This window comes from Pelmatolapia mariae, linkage group LG4 (genome assembly GCF_036321145.2).
Source record: "Pelmatolapia mariae isolate MD_Pm_ZW linkage group LG4, Pm_UMD_F_2, whole genome shotgun sequence".
Lineage (NCBI taxonomy): Eukaryota > Metazoa > Chordata > Actinopteri > Cichliformes > Cichlidae > Pelmatolapia > Pelmatolapia mariae.
The window spans coordinates 5,784,732-5,806,366 of record NC_086230.1 but is presented as its reverse complement, the minus strand read 5'-3'; the positions used below and the strand labels follow the sequence as shown (position 1 = coordinate 5,806,366).

General features: G+C 39.1%; 1 protein-coding gene across 3 annotated transcripts in view; it reads right to left on the bottom strand.

The window, feature by feature from the left end:
• Positions 1-7,758: 7,758 nt before the first annotated feature.
• LOC134625867 (vesicle-fusing ATPase) overlaps positions 7,759-21,635 on the bottom strand; it is a 63,223-nt gene continuing 49,346 nt past the window's right edge. For 2 of the 3 annotated variants that reach the window (XM_063471183.1, XM_063471181.1), the window contains 11 exons: positions 21,485-21,559; positions 17,522-17,709; positions 16,468-16,563; positions 16,192-16,348; positions 15,952-16,085; positions 15,668-15,814; positions 14,155-14,289; positions 13,693-13,806; positions 13,162-13,217; positions 12,760-12,817; positions 7,759-8,959 (listed from right to left, as the gene is read on the bottom strand). In XM_063471183.1, coding sequence (XP_063327253.1) covers positions 12,787-12,817; positions 13,162-13,217; positions 13,693-13,806; positions 14,155-14,289; positions 15,668-15,814; positions 15,952-16,085; positions 16,192-16,348; positions 16,468-16,563; positions 17,522-17,709; positions 21,485-21,559 — 1,133 coding nt within the window. In that variant the 3' untranslated portion in view covers positions 7,759-8,959; positions 12,760-12,786. The remainder of the gene's footprint in view (positions 8,960-12,759; positions 12,818-13,161; positions 13,218-13,692; positions 13,807-14,154; positions 14,290-15,667; positions 15,815-15,951; positions 16,086-16,191; positions 16,349-16,467; positions 16,564-17,521; positions 17,710-21,484; positions 21,560-21,635) is intronic. The other variant, XM_063471182.1, reaches the window with a different exon arrangement.

Below are 21,635 nucleotides of genomic sequence, written 5' to 3'. Positions count from 1 at the left end.
TCTGACCACCTGTTGAAGGTAAGGTGCTAACGTGGCTAACGCTAGCATCACCGCACGTAGCCCCGTTATTTTAAGATCATCTTAGCTAATGAAAGTTTTACGTCGCAGCTGTACGAGCTCGCTACGTGTTTTGTAAGCTGCTGTGCTCTTCACAAATAAAGCTGGAAGCAGCTCAGACTGTTAGAACCAGCACTGAGGCCTGTTACATTTATACAGTGTTAGAGCAACGGCTGCAACCTACAGCCTTAAACTAGCGATTACAATGCTGACAGTAAACTCGTCAGTCCAGATGTTACCACATTACTCTATGGTACTTAGAGTTAAAACAACTGAGACAGGCTGATTAAAATAACAGCTGTCAGTTCTCTCATTCCTTATATCAAGACTGGAGATCACACTACTGATTTCAGTTCATTTAATATGTGAGTGCACAGATTCATTCTCAAATGGACATAAATGATGATCAAAGGTTGTATATATGATGAATTCATCAAATCCCAGCCTCTAACACAGTGCGCTGAATCTTAGCTTTGAATATCCAGTATATTCTAATCAGTGCAATGTAAGCATTCACTGAACCTACAGTATCTACACCTGTGTGGCAAATGTGTGGTAAAGATACAGATAATGAAATTTAATTATTAATACAATATACATCATGAAAAATGAAAGCTGAAATTGATTCAGTTTAGTACTTTTCTCTGTATGTTCTGTGATTATAAAGGCCTTATATTCTGTGATATATACTGTAAATGATTTTCACAGAAGTCTTAAAGTACTTAAATCACTGCTGATAGTCTGGTTGTTTATATTTTCACATGTTTTTTGTGTCTGTAGGGCTGTTTGATGACGATATGAACTCCTCTGGGAGATGAGGACACACCCACATCTGTTCCATACTGCAGCCATGGATGGTGTTACAGCTCTGAGTCAGCTTTGGGCCATCAGACGCACACACTGGAAAACCAGCGCCCGTACTTCATGCAGGAGAGACGGCCTCAGTGATGGACTCTGCATCCTCTACTTTACCTCCTAATCTCTTTCTCTTTAACACACAATTACAATCACTCCAAAAGAGTGTAAACTTACTGAGGAAGTCTCTAACTTGTACACATTTGTACTTTTACTTGTTTTATGAGTTATTTTTAAGAAGAGTAAAGTTATTCACATAAAGTTGTTATTCTTCTGTATTTATTCTTTTGTATCATGTACTACAGTCATACTGAACTTTACAGACCTGGTGAATTGGAGAAAACAAAGATCACACACACACACACACATATATATCATTCAGCTTCAGCAGTATTTCTATTCATCTTATGAATTCCAGTCCAATGTCAATTCACTGAGTTCAGTTTTGGTCTTAAACTCCAGAGAATACCACCTGGTTTAACAATCTTTTTTATCTGATTATTTGCAAAATGTTTTCTTCTGAGAGATGCTCCTGAGGCTGAAATTGAGCCCAGAGAAACAACAACAAAGTTTAGTTCCTCTGGATTTTCCATGGAAAATTGTTTTATCACTCATCCAGGTGACTTCTCCAGTGTCACGGATGAGTGATGAATGTATCTCCCACTGGAAACCATTGTGTCCAGTTAAAGTCATTCGTTTTTTTTAAGGAGAGTTGTTAGATGCTGTGCTCATGAGGACAATGAGTTTTAACTTGCAGCACAACACAAAGCTGCTATACTGGATCAACGATCAAAACACTTAATTGAGCAGAATTAAGTCAAAATGTAATATCCTCATATGACACATCACACATGACCCAGCATTGTTCTAAGAATGCAAACTTTCTTATTGGAAGTTTCCACAGCTGCCAGAAAGGGACAGATTTCTGGCTGGTCTTAATGAGTGGTCGTTGCTCTCTCGTTTTCTCTGGAATTGCTGCACGGAGGATGTAACACCAATGATAAGCGCTGAGGTGTGTGTCCTTGTCAGGAATTAGCCATCCTCAGCTTTCTGGGAAGGAAAAGTGGAACCAGAAGATATTCAAATGCATCTCTTCACAGCTGCTGATGAATTCTACAAAAAACAAAGTTTGTTAAAAACATTTGCAGGTGAATCACCACTGATTTATCACTGACATCCATTTACTCAAAAATTACTGACAAGTGGACAACTAGAATATATAGTTTATAATTTCAACAATGTCCTGTACAAAATGAACTATATATGACAAATGTGGTGTGGTGCTTGTGGAATTTTTAACAAGGACCCTACAAAACTTTACAATACTCATGCTGCCCAACTTTGGACAGCTAGGTGTGCAGTTCCTGCTTTAAATGCATTCACTTTTAAGATTAAGGAATCTAAGTGATAAGAGGCCAGAAATGTTTGAACTCGCTTATGAACCTAAATCACTGAGGCCGTCTCTCCTGCATGAAGTCCAGGTGCTGGTTTTCCAGTGTGTGCATCTGATGGCCTAAAGCTGACTCAAAGCTGTAACACCATCAATGGCTGCAGTATGGAACAGATGTGGGTGCGTCCTCATCTCCCAGAGGAGTCCAAATCGTCATCAAACAGCCCTACAGACACAAAAACGTGAAAATATAAACAACCAGACTATCAGCAGTGATTTAACTACTTTAAGACCTCTGTGAAAACCATTTACAGTATATATCACAGAATTTAAGGCCTTTATAATCACAGAGCATACAGAGAAAAGTACTAAACTGAATCAATTTTGATTCAGTTTGATCAGGATTTTGAACTGCAGTTTATTAAATCAATTTCAATTACTGTAGGTTCAGTGAATGCTTAAATTGCACTGATTAGAATATACTGGACATTCAAAGCTAAGATTCAGCGCACTGTGTTAGAGGTTGGGATTTGATGAATTCATCATATATACAACCTTTGATCATCATTTATGTCCAGTTGAGAATGAATCTGTGCACTCACATATTAAATGAACTGAAATCAGTAGTGTGATCTCCAGTCTTGATATAAGGAATGAGAGAACTGACAGCTGTTATTTTAATCAGCCTGTCTCAGTTGTTTTAACTCTAAGTATCACAAAGTAATGTGGTAACATCTGGACTGACGAGTTTACTGTCAGCATTTTAATCGCTAGTTTAAAGGCTGTAGGTTGCAGCCATTGCTCTAACACTGTATAAATGTAACAGGCCTCAGTGCTGGTTCTAACAGTCTGAGCTGCTTCCAGCTTTATTTGTGAAGAGCACAGCAGCTTACAAAACACGCAGCTAGCTCGTACAGCTGCGACGTAAAACTTTCATAAACTAAGATGTCCTTAAAATAACGGGGCTACGTGCGGTGATGCTAGCGTTAGCCACGTTAGCACGTTACCTTCAACAGGTGGTCAGACTGCGTAAACAGGCACTCAGTCAGAGGTTGCGCTCTCCGTTTCGCTGCAGGGTCCCTTCATTCTTCACATATCCGTGTCGAGCCGAGTGTAAATCCCGAGGCTGAACGGCCTTTGTACAAGCACACACGCTTCTTAGCAGGGCGAAGCTATGAGCTAGAAAAATCCAGGCTGGCAGACAGCCTGTGTCTGACCAACCAATCAGAGAGCTCCTTACATCCCACGGTGTGGCTAATTTGAATAGCCTCCAGCAAGTTGTTAATCGAAGAGCTAATCCAGCAGCTAATCCAGGAGCTAATCCAGCAGCTAATCCCGGAGCGAACAGGAAAGGGAAATGGATTTTGAACTGCAGTTTATTAAATTGCAGGTGGAAAAGGGATTTTGAACTGCAGTTTATTAAATTGCAGGTGGAAAAGGGATTTTGAACTGCAGTTTATTAAATTGCAGGTGGAAAAGGGATTTTGAACTGCAGTTTATTAAATTGCAGGTGGAAAAAGGATTTTGAACTGCAGTTTATTAAATTGCAGGTGGAAAAAGGATTTTGAACTGCAGTTTATTAAATTGCAGGTGGAAAAGGATTTTGAACTGCAGTTTATTAAATTGCAGGTGGAAAAAGGATTTTGAACTGCAGTTTATTAAATTGCAAGTGGAAAAAGGATTTTAAAATGCAGTTTATTAAAGTGCAATTGGAAAAAGGATTTTGAAATGCAATTGGAAAAAGGATTTTGAAATGCAGTTTATTCAATTGGAATTCAAAAATGAATTTACAATTGCAGAATTTATTCTACAATTCATTATTAAAGCACAGAAATTTTTATTTCGATGCGCGTGGCTCTTGTGGTCCTCCATACTATTCACTGTCTTCACTCGCGATTGTTCTGCCATTCATTTCACTAACACAGTTGTGAATTTTTGAGACAATGATGAGACTCACTATAGAGAGAAGATCCAACAGCTGACACGGTGCTTAGACAACATCCTCGTCCTGAGCACCAGCAAGAACAAGGAGGCCACTGTGGATTGCAGGAGTAGAGCATGTGGACAACATCAGGTTTCTGGGTGTCCACATAGCGTCTGACCTGACCTGGTGGCTGAACACATCGCACCTTGTGAAAAAAGCCCAACAAAGGCTGTACTTCCTCGGGAAGCTAAAACGGACCGGGCCGTCTTCTCGACTGCTTGTGAACTTCTACTGAGTCAAGTTTGCCTCTCAAACAATTAATGAGAAAAGTGAAGCAGCACAAAAGTGTGAAATTGGTTTGACTTTAGAAACTATTTAAATGTACCTATAAAGTGGAGTAAAAATACAATTAAACATTTTCTCAGTTTAAGCAGTTTTCTTTACTATGATACAGTTTTGTTTTTTTTTTTACTTCACTAACACTAAATAAAGCATAAACGTCCGATAATATCAATATTTCTGTTTTGTTTAAATCAGCCCTTGTGCTCAATGGAGGCACAGTCATACTGAGAGGAAGAAGATATATCAAAACTTACAAAAAGCTTGAAAAACCAACAGCACAGACTTACCAGATCCACTCCCTGTAAAGCTGAATGATGAAGGTATTTCTTTTAATTTGACACTTTTATTTAAATTTAAAAAATAAATTTGTTTTTTTTTAAAAAAGCAAAAATCAAAAAGATCATCTGCACTGCAAACGGAAAGACAAAAAATGTTTTCATCGCTGTCACAGTTTCTGTTTCTTTCTCCTCCAACCTGACAGCGCATGCTGCCTTTCTCCTCCCCTTTAGGGTGGAGTTGTATAGTTTCCCGCTCTTCAGTCGTAGCACCTGTTTGCCATCAAGTTTATCCACTCCAGTGCAAACAGACCAGCTGCTAGTGTTGCACCAGTGAGCTACATACCGAGCCAAGAGGATAAAAACTAAGTATCAATGCTATTGCACTGTATTGATCAGATACCAATCTTAGTATTGATATTTGGATCGTTCTGCCCACGTCTACGGCTGATGGTAATCACAAAAAAATTGTCTGTGTACCTGTGTTACTTACCTTCATGCTTAGTTTTGTGTGTAAATGTAAAGACTGTGAAACTTGACACCAGTCTCTGTTGGTTCTGCGTTTGGGTCCACCTTTGCTGACTGGCCTCACAGCCTTGACAGTGACTGCTGACATATTTAACTAAGAAGTGCATCTGCTGCATCAGACTAGCTCAGTTTTGAATTACTGCTTGGCCTTGAAAATTCAGTCTTTTGTAGGTTTAGCGTAAAACAAAATTGTTTTACAGAAATGCAAAATAAAAAGCCTTAAAATGAATTTCTTTTTAAACAATCCACACACTTGCTTACCTTATAAAAAGGTTTGATATTAATATACATTGTTACTATTCATTACTACAGGGGGCAAAGGGCTGGCATTTTTAAAGCACTTTCAGTTTTGGGTTTAATTTTGTTGTTGTTTTTTGGCCTACTTGAGGTTTGGCTTATTTCACATCTGTACATAGAGCCAACTTCTAATCATGGAGACCTCAGGAACCCTTTTCATATGAAGTAACACTGCTAAGACACAAGGCAACTTGGCAAAATATACATTTCTCATTTAACTTAAAGGAAGCAGTAAAACTTTCTTAATATAAGCAAAAAATGAACAGTTTAAAAAAGATTTCCTGTTCTGCCCAAACACAGATTGCTAGACATGGTGCATAGACCTTAAAAAGGTGAACTTAGTTATCTGAAGGTAGTGGTGGCTGTAGCTCAGATGGTAGAGCAGGTCACCTACTAACCAGAAGGTTGGTGGTTTGATCCCGGTCTGCAAGCTAAGTATACTAACCCCATGTTGCTCTCCGATGCATCCATCGGTGTATAAATGTTTGTGAGTGTTAGACAGGAAGTGCGTAGAAAATAAGAAGTCCTTGGGTGAAGGTGCAAGTTGTGTAAAGGGCTTTGAGTGCTCAGAGTAGAAAAACGCTATTTAAGAACCAGTCCATTTAATAATTAGCCTTGGATGATACAAATCTGTAGATTGTATCAATATTGACAGTAACAGACTTTTGCTGTTGTTTTATTTTAGACTTTTAGAGAGTGTACCAGAGTGCTGAAGACCAAAGAGGACCAAGGATTGCTCTCCTGTCTCCAGACACAAGGGAAGGAAGTTCATGTCAGATAAATCCTTGGTCCTCTTTGGCAGTAGCTTAAAAAGCTAATCTGACTGCCCCCTATTTAAACTGAAGTGAGTACCAACTATAACACCAACTGTAACAGCAGGTCACATTTTTAAATGTGCACATATAAGAAAATTATTGATACATTTCCTTACAATTCATCAGTTTGGAGACTCTTCAGATCTAAAAATCAGTGGGGAGGCGCTCTAATTGACAGGTGTGAGAACACAGGCCACTGTAGCTGTTCACTGCTGGGCTTGGCCTCTGCTAACTGGAGTTACTGAACTGGACTGAATTGTTGCTGTTGGTACCTTGTGGAGCATGTTAACTGAATTATCCATGATGGATAACAGTTCCACTACCTCACAAGTGTCCAGTTGTCAGCCAGTCACAGAACCAGCCATCCTAATCAGTTTAATCAGTCTATTGGCGTTACCAGCTCTGATGCTGCTTCCCCAACAGACCACAGCAAAGTATACTTCCATCAGTCTGTCGCACTCACCACATGTCTTTGTTTCTGCATCTGTAAAGTTTATAGATGCTAGCCGAGCAAGCTACTGTTAGCTAATAACCTAGCATTTCACTCGTTGGAGTAAAAGTGGTTCTGGCTTAAATAACAAACAAACAAAAGCATGCTAGCACAAAGGTGTGAAGTCCTGGAGAAACTAATACATAATGCAATAGTGGCTTTGTCCATCTTTTATATACAGTCGGTGTTTTTACATATATTACAAGATTGAAAGACACAGTCTGTGACAGTGTAGCTGAGGTCTCTTTCTTACTCAGCTTGCACATTTTAGTTTATTTCATATTCCAAATTCTATTATATTAAGTATGTGTTCACTTGCCATTGATTTAGCTAAAGTTTTGTTTGTTTTTTGACACTTTGGCTTAGCAAATGTCTAACAATTCCTGAAATTTATGGTGCTCGGCTAAATAATTTGGAATTGTTGTAAAGATGTTTCTTTTGTTTGTTTTACAGATATTAGCATACTTCCATAACATCATTTGTCTTTACAGGAAGCCAATTAGTTGAATGAATGAGTTAGTAACTAATCACTGATGTCTTCTAATCCTGTCGTTGACATTTAAGCCAGAATATTCTAAACTACGGAATATTTAGTGTCCAATTATATGTGAACACATGTAAGAAGGCGACAGAAGGGTAGCGCTATCTCATACACAGTAATTTCAATAAAAATATAAACATTTTATAGTAATTTTCATGTAATATTCACTTTGTTAATTGAAAATGCATCTACAGGATCTCAGAGCCTTTTGTTCTGGATGGCACATAGAAAAGAAATGACACCATTTCCTGTGCATATGTGCTCTTTTTTTATTGCAATATCTGCATGTTGACGTATATTTACACTCACACACGCACATACACTCACGATGCCAATGGTCAAACGGAACAAGAACTTTCCACTTTGAAGCACTGAACACATGACATGTAGCAAATTAACCAGCAGCTTTCTACACTTCACATGCACAGACTGAAACGCACACGCACAATCCCATTCGACACTCCACGCACACGCTCACACGCGCACGAGTTCCCACAAAGGACCACCAAGAGACATACTAAAGGTTTGGATGTTCAGAGTGCAGGATATATTTATAGATTTGTTTTTAACACTGATGATGCCAGAACTATAAGAGCTAAACTGAACTGTACTGTACACAACACAGACAGGCCGGCCATCAATCCAACATTTACTTTCACTATTACACTAATCTGGTAAAGTCAACATCTCCATAGCAACAGGGAAGAAGAGTGATACTGATACATTTTGAAATAGATTTAAGTTCATGATAATCTTCGTTATATCTATGTATACTATTTACAGAACATAAACATACTTTATATTTAAAGGGATTACATTTACACATGGAACATCTTTTTTTTAACTACTATTAAATATTCACTAAAAGCCTCTTTGTGATCACATCTTGATATTCGAATGGCTTCGGCATTTTTGCATGTGCTCCGTTTGATACTGCTTGTGAGGATACACATAATAACAATAATTACCTGCAGCCAGACAAGAGGTATGCAACAAATACAACAAAGACTATAGCTTAAAAACATAGATGACTTAAATTCTTAACTCTTCTTTTTTTTTCTTTTTATACACACAATTCACATAACACCACTTTTTTGTTACAATGATCTATTGTTTTTTTCAGGTTTTAGTTTTTTTTTTACAGATAACAGATTTTTAACAGTACGACTTCCAGTGTTTTACTCTGATATGTGTACTTGATGATGAGAATGCCGAGTAGGAGGGAAGTGATTCCGTGGTATTGCCTACAGATACATGCCGAGTTATAGAGGAACCCGTTTGTTCCTCTCTTGGACCAGGTGTGTAGTGACATAGATAAATGCATCGATGGATTGGAGGAAGATCTCTTCTTTTCCTGCTCTTCTTCCTTATTTCTGGGTGGCGTGTCTATTGTCATGTGTTTGGTTTGCTCCTCTGGTTGGCTCTACTCATAGAAGCTCCGATCACTACAAAAGGGAAGAATGAGAAAAGAAGGCAAGCTGTCTTACAGGTTGGTTTGCATCCATCAACACACTTCCCATTTTAGACTGAACCGTCTTAGCAACCCCCACCATAACACTAGAGTCTTTGTTTGGTATGAGCAGGCTTTAACAGGGTACTAAACAAGAAACTGTCAGTGAAAGATGGCGGTAGCGTACGCTGCTTTATCTTCTTTCTCAGCTTCCTTGTAAAGACTGTAATTTACAAAATAAACATAATGTATTCGATAAGCTGAGATGATAAACCCAAGAGGACGGTGTTTACTGAGGTCATAGATTAAGTGACTTTTATACAAGCTGATGTCTTTTTGCGAGCAGAGGAGGCATCCCCGCTTTCCATTAAAAACAATAGAGGTTTAAGCCATTATCGTCACTTTTATGACCAGTTCCCTCCTCATTCATCAACCTTTTTAGACTATTGCCCTTTTGATCTCATGTGTGTGCTGCTGAATAGAATTGCTAAGCCTCAGTCTTCAGAAACACCAAAAAAGTCATTGTAACTGTAGGTGGCTGTCAAATCTAGTCCTTAATTCACTGAGGTCTAAGTCATTGTCGGTGATGACCCTCACCCCAGTTTTAACCCTGTGCTTTCAGAACATGTCTTTGCCATCAAGGAACAAAACAAGGTACCTTGTGGTTTTCTCTAGAACACAGGATTAGGGTTTGGGTGTGGGGCTAGAGTTAAGATCATCACCAAACCTCAGATAGTCGTAAAAAGAAGCAGAACAAAGAGGCTTGATCCTCTCTGGTCACTCCACCTAGTCTGTTTTCCACAAGTGACAGTCCTTTATATTTGTACAGTATATAAAAATTTGTGCCTTAACTACTTTCAAGTTTGCCAAAGCTACTAACTTAACCATCTGAGATTTAGGTCATCTAAAGGGGCTAACCCTAACTGAAGCCTTATCCTAACCCTATATTGTGGAAAAAGGCAAAACAGACATTTGTTTTTCTCAAAAATATTTTTTTTCTTTTTCTCCATTTTACAAAAGAACAAAAATAGATTTATAAAGAATAACATGACTCATAGGATAAGAGAACGGGTTGGGATCAGGGGTACAATGTGGAACCAGTGGATTGGCAAAAAACTGCTTTGAATCAAATATTGATCCCTGCTTGTGTTAAATTTACTCACTGAAGTTATATACAGTGGGTTGCAAAAGTATTCGGCCCCCTTGAACTTTTCCACATTTTGTCACATTACAGCCACAAACATGAATCAATCTTATTGGAATTCCACGTGAAAGACCAATACAAAGTGGTGAACACGTGAGAAGTGGAACGACAATCATACATGATTCCAAACATTTTTTAGAAATAAATAACTGCAGAGTGGGGTGTGCGTAATTATTCAGCCCCCTGAGTCAATACTTTGTAGAACCACCTTTTGCTGCAATTACAGCTGCCAGTCTTTTAGGGTATGTCTCTACCAGCTTTGCCCATTCTTCTTTGCAAAACAGCTCCAGCTCAGTCAGATTAGATGGACAGCGTTTGTGAACAGCAGTTTTCAGATCTTGCCACAGATTCTGGATTAGATTTAGATCTGGACTTTGACTGGGCCATTCTAACACATGGATATGTTTTGTTTTAAACCATTCCATTGTTGCCCTGGCTTTATGTTTAGGGTCGTTGTCCTGCTGGAAGGTGAACCTCTGTCCCAGTCTCAAGTCTTTTGCAGACTCCAAGAGGTTTTCTTCCAAGATTGCCCTGTATTTGGCTCCATCCATCTTCCCATCAACTCTGACCAGCTTCCCTGTCCCTGCTGAAGAGAAGCACCCCCAGAGCATGATGCTGCCATCACCATATTTGACAGTGGGGATGGTGTGTTCAGAGTGATGTGCAGTGTTAGTTTTCCGCCACACATAGCGTTTTGCATTTTGGTCTCATCTGACCAGAGCACCTTCTTCCACATGTTTGCTGTGTCCCCCACATGGCTTGTGGCAAACTGCAAACGGGACTTCTTATGGTTTTCTGTTAACAATGGCTTTCTTCTTGCCACTCTTCCATAAAGGCCAACTTTGTGCAGTGCACGACTAATAGTTGTCCTATGGACAGATTCCCCCACCTGAGCTGTAGATCTCTGCAGCTCGTCCAGAGTCACCGTGGGCCTCTTGGCTGCATTTCTGATCAGCGCTCTCCTTGTTCGGCCTGTGAGTTTAGGTGGACGGCCTTGTCTTGGTAGGTTTACAGTTGTGCCATACTCCTTCCATTTCTGAATGATCGCTTGAAGAGTGCTCCGTGGGATGTTCAAGGCTGGGAAATCTTTTTGTAGCCTAAGCCTGCTTTAAATTTCTCAATAACTTTATCCCTGACCTGTCTGGTGTCTAAATCCAATCGAGAATCTGTGGCAAGATCTGAAAACTGCTGTTCACAAACGCTGTCCATCTAATCTGACTGAGCTGGAGCTGTTTTGCAAAGAAGAATGGGCAAGGATTTCAGTCTGTAGATGTGCAAAGCTGGTAGAGACATACCCTAAAAGACTGGCAGCTGGAATTGCAGCAAAAGGTGGTTCTACAAAGTATTGACTCAGGGGGCTGAATAATTACGCACACCCCACTTTGCAGTTATTTATTTGTAAAAACATGTTTGGAATCATGTATGGTTTTCGTTCCACTTCTCACGTGTACACCACTTTGTATTGGTCTTTCACGTGGAATTCTAATAAAATTGATTCATGTTTGTGGCTGTAATGTGACAAAATGTGGAAAAGTTCAAGGGGGCCGAATACTTTTGCAAGCCACTGTATAATCTTTTAGAAAATCTGAAATGATAGGTTGTACTGTGGAAAGCTGAAAACATGTAACTCGGATGCATATAATGTAACATGACCCGATTAGTGTATTATCTGCAAAGAAACGTTAGCACTAACCAGCTATACTAATAAGCTTTAGCATAACAAGGTTGACTATACAATAATCAAATGTTTTACTTGGGAATAGATTAACTACCAAATCTTTTACCAAATCCGGTCTTTTACTCTTCGTAACAGACCGTATCAGTAAGCTAATGTTAGCTTTGTTCATTAGCGAAGGAAATGCTACACGAGTTATGGATTTAAACATTGAGTATTAATTCATGTCATACACATTAATTCATTTATGTCAAACAACCCATTGGAAACTTAATGCAAACCTAAAAAGGCCTGCTCTGCTCTCAAATCACAATTAACAGTTAAGTTCAAAATATAAAAACTAAAACATGCAAACAAACTTAAACTCTGAATCAAAGATTAATAAGCATGAACTAAGGCACCATGGGATAGTGAAATAAAATAAAGGGGTAGTAAAACGTCATGCATGACATTTAGAATGTCATGTTAGGCTGATGAGATAATGTTTATATATGTGGATAATAAAAATGACGTGCTGATGATATAATGAATGAAAAATCGGGAACATTTTAAGTTAAACTATTTAATTAACAATAATTCCTTTTCTTTTACAAATTACAACCTTTAATCCATTATAAATAATAATCACTGGGCGCTCTCTTCTATATCTTTCAATATATTTTGTATGTTATGTCTATATGCTTTTTTGGTTTTACAATAACCTCAATATAGCCAATTTTAGCTAAAAATAAACTATAAATGCTAATGTGAATGTTGTAATATTTGGCCATTATTTACCATTTCTATGTAATTATCAAAGTGATGCCTGACAAAAAACAATATTCAAGTTTTGCCACGGTGCATGTATAAATGCTAATATCTTACTAGCAAGCTACAGCTTCAGATTCTAGTTTCATCACTTTGTTGTTCACCTTACCAGTACACAGCGAGAGCGACCAACAGCTTATATTCGGATTTGGTCACCTTCATTCAACCTGGTGATTGCAGAATAAAGCCATTAGTGTTAGTAAGTGTTGAAAACGGAGTAGCTGATTGTTAGCCTTTTTGTGCTACTGGCACAATAGGAGCATCTACTATATTTGTTATATCTGGGAATACAAGATTGAACCTTTTAAAAAAAATTGTGTTCTTGGGTATTGTAAATGAGATGTGTTAAGTGTACTCTTTCAGTGATGCTACCAACATCCTGATACTCTATTTTAAAAAAGGGGTAAACATATGAAAGGAGATAATGATAAAAATAAGAAGGTTTAGGCAGATGAGAGATGATGGCAGGTAATGAAAGTTAATGAAATTGTTGCAGAGCAGTTGTACTCACGCCCCCTCGTCTCTAAGCAGAGACAAGAATTTGGTCACTCTGTAATCTGGATCCATCTAGGGACAACAAAATAAAGATGGAGAGGAACTGAAGAGTGGTAGAAATAGAAGGAAAAAGTTCACACTGAATCATACAGTCACATCTCATATTTCCTAACGACATTAGGCAGTGACACTAGGATGCTCCATTATATCCCTAGAACTCTTTCTAAGGCTCTAGTCACTATGCTAGTCAATTCTAGCTGACCCTTGATTGTATTTGTAATAACCTGATAAATACTGAACAGTTAAAATAGTTTTGGGCCACAAATTGTCTCCAGCAATGTCATCTTTTGGAAAATACAGCAAACAACACAATTTAGATGGGTACACAAGCCCTCTCAAGGTCTAGTAAATGGACCAGTTAGAGTTTCTATTGCTAGTTCCCAAACTACTGCCTATCACCAAGCAAACTTTAAACCATCAGTCAACTCGTCTGTCACACTACAGCTCACACACAACACTTTTTCAATCTGTCGCCTTGCTTCTCTACCTGCATTGACATCTCGATGAGCACGAGGAGTTTCTTAATGCCTATCCAGACCCGCTTTCCTTTGAGTTGATGTGCGATGCTGGCCCGCTCTTTGTCTGTGAAGCTTCCCAGTAGCTGCAAAGACAATAAAGCCAATTCAAGCAGCACTTAAAGTCTCTGGTATTAGCTATGGAAAAACATGCTTTTATTTCAGCTTTAGCAGCTAGGCTTTTATTTTCAGTTAAATAGTTTTTTCTTGCTTTTGTATGTTCATGCATTTATCCTTTTGGGAATGGGGTGGTTATGTATAATTCAGCACCTTCATCTCTGAGTGCTAGTTTAAGTGCACAATTATGATTATTTTTATCTTTAAGCAATAAAACGTGCATGCTGGCCTATTCTAAAATGAACGTGATTTTTTTTCTGTTGTCTGTACTGTATGTTGTGGCCATTTGTGTGTCTGAAATGATGGGGCCATCTTACCTCTAAGGCATCGATTAGCTGGTCCCCAGTAGAGATGTTGGGGATATGGATGGTGGTGCTAAAAGCATCTAACATCTCCATCTCCTGTAGGACGTCCTTCCTGCTGGTGGTGCCAATGATGAGCAGCTTCCGGCCCTGCAGGAGGTTTAAATTACTTGTTTCTGTGGGTTGTTGATTACACCACAAATTACAGCAAATTATTCAGTTATTTTCTGTGCTGATTAATGATTAATTTCTTCATTAAAGGTTTTACAAGCCCTGTGTGGATTTTATTTTTACAAAAGGCTTTTCTTGTTATTAGTAAATTTACTACCATACCTCATGTCACAAAACTTTTCAGAAAAACAAACACCGTTATGTCCATCATTACCTACAGACACTTTGTAACCTACAGCAGTCAGACGACAGGACTGAAACTATATGACAGAAAGCTACGGCTTATTTAGGCTTAACCTGTATAAGCTAAAGTCATAATAATGTTGAAGATATCTTGTAAAAATGATAAAAAGCTTCTTACTACATTAAAAAAAGTAAACTGGGACTGTTAGTATTTTTATGTTAAGGAACAGGAAAAGTAACTAAGTAACAAATAAAAAATCCAAAACATGGAATTCATGGGTAGCACCTCATTATAACACACATTAGTTAAACATTTGAAATGTATATTTATCTGTTCTTTGCTAAGCTGTAACCTAGCTTAGCTTAGCACAAAGCCTAATAATGGGGGGAATTGGCTAGCACTTCTATTGAAAACTAATCAAATCCACATGCCAGTACTTCTCTTGCTAACTGGCAAACAATGAATTTTAGAAGGATAAGTGGTATAAAGTTGTGTAACCTACCTACTGGACAGAGACGGACTCATTTTTACTGCCTGTTTTTGAGTATTTATGCTAAACTAAGAAAATTAGCTAGCTAGCTGAAGATACAGATGAACTCTTCTACCTGTATGCACGAAAGTAACTAATTTCAGCAAATCGCTGACATTGGATTTGCTTTATATTTTTCTTATTATCACCAGAATATCATAGAAAGACCAGAACTATGTATAAGGAAACATACATGTTGGTGCCACAGACAAAGACTATAGACAATAGAGATAATGTCACTCCATTCTTTATAAAACTAGAGATATCGATATTGTAGTATTGCAATAAATAAATATTGCAACATTTGATTCACAGCTTATTTATTTGCTAGAACAAGTGGACAAGAATCACAAGTAAGAGTAGTTTTGTTTGTTCTATTATTTTCAAACTAATAATAGTAATAATACACATTTGGTGCCTTAGTGAAATAGTTTGGGGGGTTTTTCTGGGGTTTTGGCTTGCATCTCCTTACACTAAAGCTGCTGAAAAAAATAGGCTTTCTGAAATCTCAAGGGGTTTTAAGTTATCCACAGAAGGATATGGTAGCTAATCCATCACAGAGCAAAAACATATAGACATACATATACAACATATATTTGTTCACAACATTAAAGTGTGTATACAGCTTTCAGATGAACTCTGACCTTGGGTGGAGCTTTCTTGAGTAGCACCAGCAGAGCCTGAAGGACCAGATTTGAGAAACGTGGACCGATGGGCACATAGTCCAGCAGACGCTCAATGTCATCCACCACAACACAGCTCAGCTGAGACTTATAAGCATCATCAAAGACCTGAAACAAAGAGAGGAAGAGTGAAGACAGAAAGGCATTAATGCATGAGAAACGACAATAAAACCTACAATTTTAAATGTAAACATCTGATTATTTAATGAACTGGTGTAAAGTCAAAAAGACAGTGCTGCATTTACCTTTTTGATTGCCTGGCACTTGGAGATCTCTGAGTTTCCAATCATCTTGTCTGGAGAGCAAATCTTAATGAAGGGGAACTGTGAGTCCTCTGCAATCTTAGCTGCCAGGGCTGTCTTTCCACTGTGGGGTGGGCCTGTTGGAATGCAAAGGGGAAGGTACAGTTTGCTGCTGATGGATGGACATTTTTCTATTAATACTCCTCACAGGGGTACTAGCTGGATGTGTTTCTGACTTCTTACCCTCCAATAAAACAGCAACAAGTGGTGTGCGATCACTGTTCTTGGTCTGCTGTACCAGCAGCTCTCCATCATCCAGAACATGAGTGACTGGGTCGCCCCATTTGATGATGCCGTTCATGATGTAGCTGGAGTAGTCTTCCTGGTTGGTACCAAATGCCTTAGAAAATTTAAAGAAGAAGTATTAGGAACATTGTTTTGCCTTTTTCATATCACTGGATTAAACTGTATTCATAACATAAGATCATGACATCATCTCTGAAAACAGAAGAGACATACTGGTTTGATGTCATTGTTGAGGGACCCCATGAAGTCAGATCTGGTGACCTGCAGCTTCTCTGCCCTTTCCATGTCCACCTCAACTGTAGAGGTAGCCTGGAGATGAAATCATCACATTTAAATTATGACAAATTAATGGGGCAATGTCAACTCAATCCCCTGTCTTTACTAATCTGAAATATCTACAAAAAAACAAAAGTCAGTAAGTTTCAGATGAGCATAAAATCGACTAAGGAAAGCAGAGGAGCTAGTGTACAGCTGTTGATTTACTGGTTGATCTATGCTCCTACCCTCATCTATGGCCTCGAGCTGTGGGTAGTAGACGAAAGAATGAGGTCACTGAAATTAACCTCCACTGAAGTGTGTCTGGGCTCTCCCTTAGAGACAGTAATATATATGCGTTGGGTGATATAAACAATGCATTGATGCCCTAAAGCAGGGATGTCAAACTCCAGGCCTTGAGGGCCGGTGTTCTGGAGGTTTTAGATGTGTCCTTGATCCAACACAGCTGATTTAAATGGCTAAATTACCTCCTCAACATGTCTTGAAGTTCTCCAGAGGCCTGGTAATGAACTAATCATTTGATTCAGGTGTGTTGACCCAGGGTGATATCTAAAACCTGCAGGACACCAGCCCTCGAGGCCTGGAGTTCGACACCCCTGCCCTAAAGTGTATTAGTTGCTGTGGTTTGCAGTAAACTTTCTTGACCAGAGACGTGCAGCAGCAAATCAGTAATTAAAATGAACTAATGAGAAAGTTGATCTCCATGATCATAACTACCTAAATTGGCAGAAAGCATATTTGTGCCATCCACTAACTTGGAGGAGGCAGGGTTTATGACCTATACTGCTGCCAGGCACCAAAACTGAAGAGACATCTTTGCTTCAGTTTTGGGGAGATGCTGTTGTCCATGGTTTTTACAGCCACTGATATTTAAATCTGATATCTGATCTGTGTTTTAGACGAAAACTATTCACGTGGACGGTGTTTCTGCTTCGTCCATACACTGACACAGCGCTATGTATGCTTTGTGTATTAGGAAGTGCCTAGTGACCTTGATGTGCCGGTTCATGGCGGTTGACTGCGCTGCCCTGACCAGACCCTCCAGCTCTGCACCGCTGTAGTTCTTAGTTTCCGCTGCCAGTTCCTTGACGTCGACGTCGGAAGCGAGAAGGTTGAAGCTTCGCATCTTGCTGGTGTGGATGTTTAGGATCTGGACGCGTCCCTTTTCATCAGGAAGACCTAGAAATTAGAATGAGGGTTAAAAAAAGAGTAGGAAGATCATTAGTATATAGGCTTCTATTCAAAAACATTCAAAAATAGGAATATATATCACAAAAAAATGAATAAAAAACAAGGTAAAAGCACTGTCTGTGAGCTTCCAACTAGCACTAGCCGTAGACAGTATAAAAGATGGATATAGCTTCTGGGTATTAAAACGGAAGCCAACATTCAAATCCCTTAAATGTGCATTATTTGCTCCCACCAGGGAGCAATGTCTGAGGTTACAAGAAGAACTGCAAGTCTTTGGGAGAACGACCTTCTTTCTTAACTCTCTAAAGACCTTCCTACTGAGTTCATGGTCTCAGCCACTCATACGGAATAAAAAATTAAGTCGGTTTTTATAAGTCTTGGTCATACTCTTGTTACATCCAAGATGGCAACAGAAACAATATTCATTTCGTTGCTTGAGAAAGGGTCATCAAAAACCAGTGGGTAAAAGCACAGTAGCCAGTGTTGCCAACTCCTCAGTAAGGAAAATCGCTATTGGCTGTCCTAAAAGTCGCTAGAAGTCGCTAAATGATGTCATCGCCTAATTTGCATAATTGGTCAGTCTAATGTAATTGTAACGGAGAGAAAAATAACATCGTGGAAGAGACATAAAGTGAGTAAAAAACATCCTAAATGCATTTAGAGTTTATTTACAAATACAAATTAAATTTCTTTTAGCAATTATTGGTTTTTTTTTAATGTCACAATTCCAATCCTGCTCCTTTACCCGGGCTTGGACCGGCAAAAGTGACCCGAAATAGGCACTCTGGTGGAGTTACTTTGTGTGTGTGTGTGTGTGTGTGTGTGTTTATTAGTAGTTTTAAACCTTGTGATCCACAAAACATCATAAGAGTAAAAGAAGAACTGACTGCATTACAGTGAGTGAGGGAGCAGCGGCTTCGCTCATGCGCGATTCATTTGCAGTTTGGACGCATAGGTGTGAACGTCTCCTGCCCTGATAGCAGCGGGGGGGGGGGGAGGAGCGTGTGAGCGCTTTGGCACGGGCGAGGTGCCCACGGCAGCACCGCTGCTTGTTGAGAGTAAGAGCGATACGCGCTTTCACATCAAAAAGTCGTCATAAATAAGTCTCCAATAACACCAGAAAAAGTCGCCAGATTTGTCGCTAGTCGCTTTTTAGAAAAAAAGTCGCTAAGGGGGTCTGAAAACTCGCTAAATATAGCGACAAAGTCGCTAAGTTGGCAACACTGACAGTAGCTACTGTCTCTGGGCACTAGCTTGCTTAATGTGCTAACATTAGCTAGCTAACAGAAATGCTTTAGCTACTGATTAGAGACACTTTAATGACGCTTATGCTCCAAACCTCATACTTTTTATGGTGCTGACCGAATTACACGGGTGCTACTGAGTACCAATTCACACTAAATCCATTGGTATCAAATTTTAGCAGCAGAGAGAGTTTGTATTTTGCAATAGACCCTGTGCACGAGAAAATGCTAACTTCCTGTTTTAAGACCGGATGTAGGGTTGTACATTTCCGGTAGCTTTATTTTGCAGTCAATTGCTACTGCGAAGGTGGACTCCAAAATCATGTCCAAAATACGAAACGGAAAGATTACGTTAAGTTACAAAGAGCAGAGGGTGGGAACACTCACCATTGATGTGTCATAAAAAAAATCTAATGATCAATTTTGATGTTTGAAGAGCGTAGATCGATTGTTTGTTTACATCACTCAACACAAGCAGAACTGCATTACTGCATGCAGAAGACACATCGTCCACATTCAGAAGCACATCTCTGTATAGTGACAGTTCTTATGATTTAAACAGGCAAATGTCCAGCATTCAAACTACAGGTGAAAAATAGTCAAAGCCAGATGTTTCCCCGTTATGTCGATATCAGTACACACCTACACAACATGCCAACAAACTGAAAAAAAGCCACAGGATATAAAAAAAATACATGAATGATTGCGGGTAAGGGTCTCTATATATTAGTATTCACGAAGGGTATGTTGTGACTTATCTTCACAATTACAGTGGTCCCTCGCTATAACGCGGTTCACCTTTTGCAGCCTCGCTGTTTCGCGGATTCTTTTAGTGCAATTTTGCATGCTTTTTTTTTTTTTTTTAAAGCGCACTGTGTTCTGCGTCCCGATTGGCTGTAGATCACTGTCGATCTCCTCCGTGCCGTGCTCTCCTGTACAGTACAGAATCGCTACATCGATCACTAGCAGTGTGACTCTGAAGTGCTGTACTGTACGTTTGTAAGTTTTCTCCCCAACAAACACAACAATGTCGATGAAGGCACCTGCGGTAGCACCCAAAAGGCAGAGGAAGATGCTAACCATCACAAAAAGTTGGACTTCTGGACATGCTAAAGTAAGGTAGAAGATATCGTTTTTTGTTTTTTGTTTTTTTTTAACCATACCGCGCACCAGACTATAAGGTGCTAAGCTTAAATTAAGCAATTAAGCTTAAAGTTAAATTCGTTAGTTCTAAAATCTGTCATTCTTATTTATAGAAAAACAAATATACTGTAGGTTTATTTCTCAAATAAATGTTTGGGACTGAAAACAGGTTTTGATCTTTGGTTTCATTCTGTAATGGACTTTTTGTTTTTGTTTTTACGAAGGTTTGAACTTTGAGAGTTTAAACAAGAGAGAAAAGTGTGAAACTGTTCATGCCTGTCTGAGAAAAAGTGTATAAAGTGTGTAGTGATGGGTTTTACAGTCTTAAAACATCTAAAATAATTGTAAAAAACAAACCTGGCTACTTCACAGATTTCACCTATCGCTGGTTATTTTTAGAACATAACACCTGCGATAAACGAGCGAACTCTATATACAAAATACTGAGAAATTTCAATCCGTTCTCTCTTTTGCTCTGAGGCGCGAGGGAAAAATATCGACAAGTCGATGAACATCATCTACAGATATATTTGGTAAATGCTCAAGACATCTTGAGAAATGTAAATCGCTGCTTGATTTGTCCATTTGGTTGACTTTTTTTGGAAAACCCCACCGGAAACGAAGCGCCCTACAGGAGTTTCCCCACCGGAAGTAGCATATGCTAAGGTGCACATAGTCTATTGCTCAATAAAAAAAAAGAAAGAAAAAAAATTAGCAGCAGAGTACATCTGAGTTAAAGGGAGAAAGAAAGGAAGACCATGTGACATCACTCCAGGGCAAGCTGAAAGCAGTCTCACGTGTGGTTACACTTTTCAAAACCCAGTGTGTAGTGCAAAATACGAAAGCTGACCATGGCAACACATCTAATCTGTGGAAACACCTGGCCAAAGACAAAATACATCTTACAGCGTGAACTGTATTTGATAGCCTCAAAGCCGAGTTCACCGAAGGACCTGCCCCTAACTGTAGTATGTCTGATGCTAGTAGGATCAGGGCCATGAGCTACAGACAGGCTGAGTATAATAAAATGTGTTTGTGTCATTCAGAAGCTTAAAGATGGTTGCCTTATTTTCCATTTACCTAAATGATTGGATAAGCCTGGGTTTACAGTAATACCACTACTGCAGCCACAAAACTACAAACTCTGAAATAATCCACGTGTAATCCAGTTTATATGCCAGAAAAATATCATCATGGTTCTGCTGTGGAAATTATGCTATTTGGATTTAGCTGACATTTTAATGGTTTGGATTAATGGTGCCCCACCTTATAGCAAGCCATTCAAATGAGCACACTGCATCACATTTTATTCCACGTGTGCCTGAGACTTGTACCCAAATGAGGATCAAGTATTTAGAGAGAAAATGCAATCTCACCGATTTCCATTTTCACCTCAAACCTGCCGGGTCTCATCAGGGCGTCATCTATCAAGTCAGGCCTGTTGGTCATACCTGGAGAGAAGGAGCGAAGGCATGATAACTGTGAACCCAGAAGAATTCATGCTGTTAAAGATGCTACACTGCATTA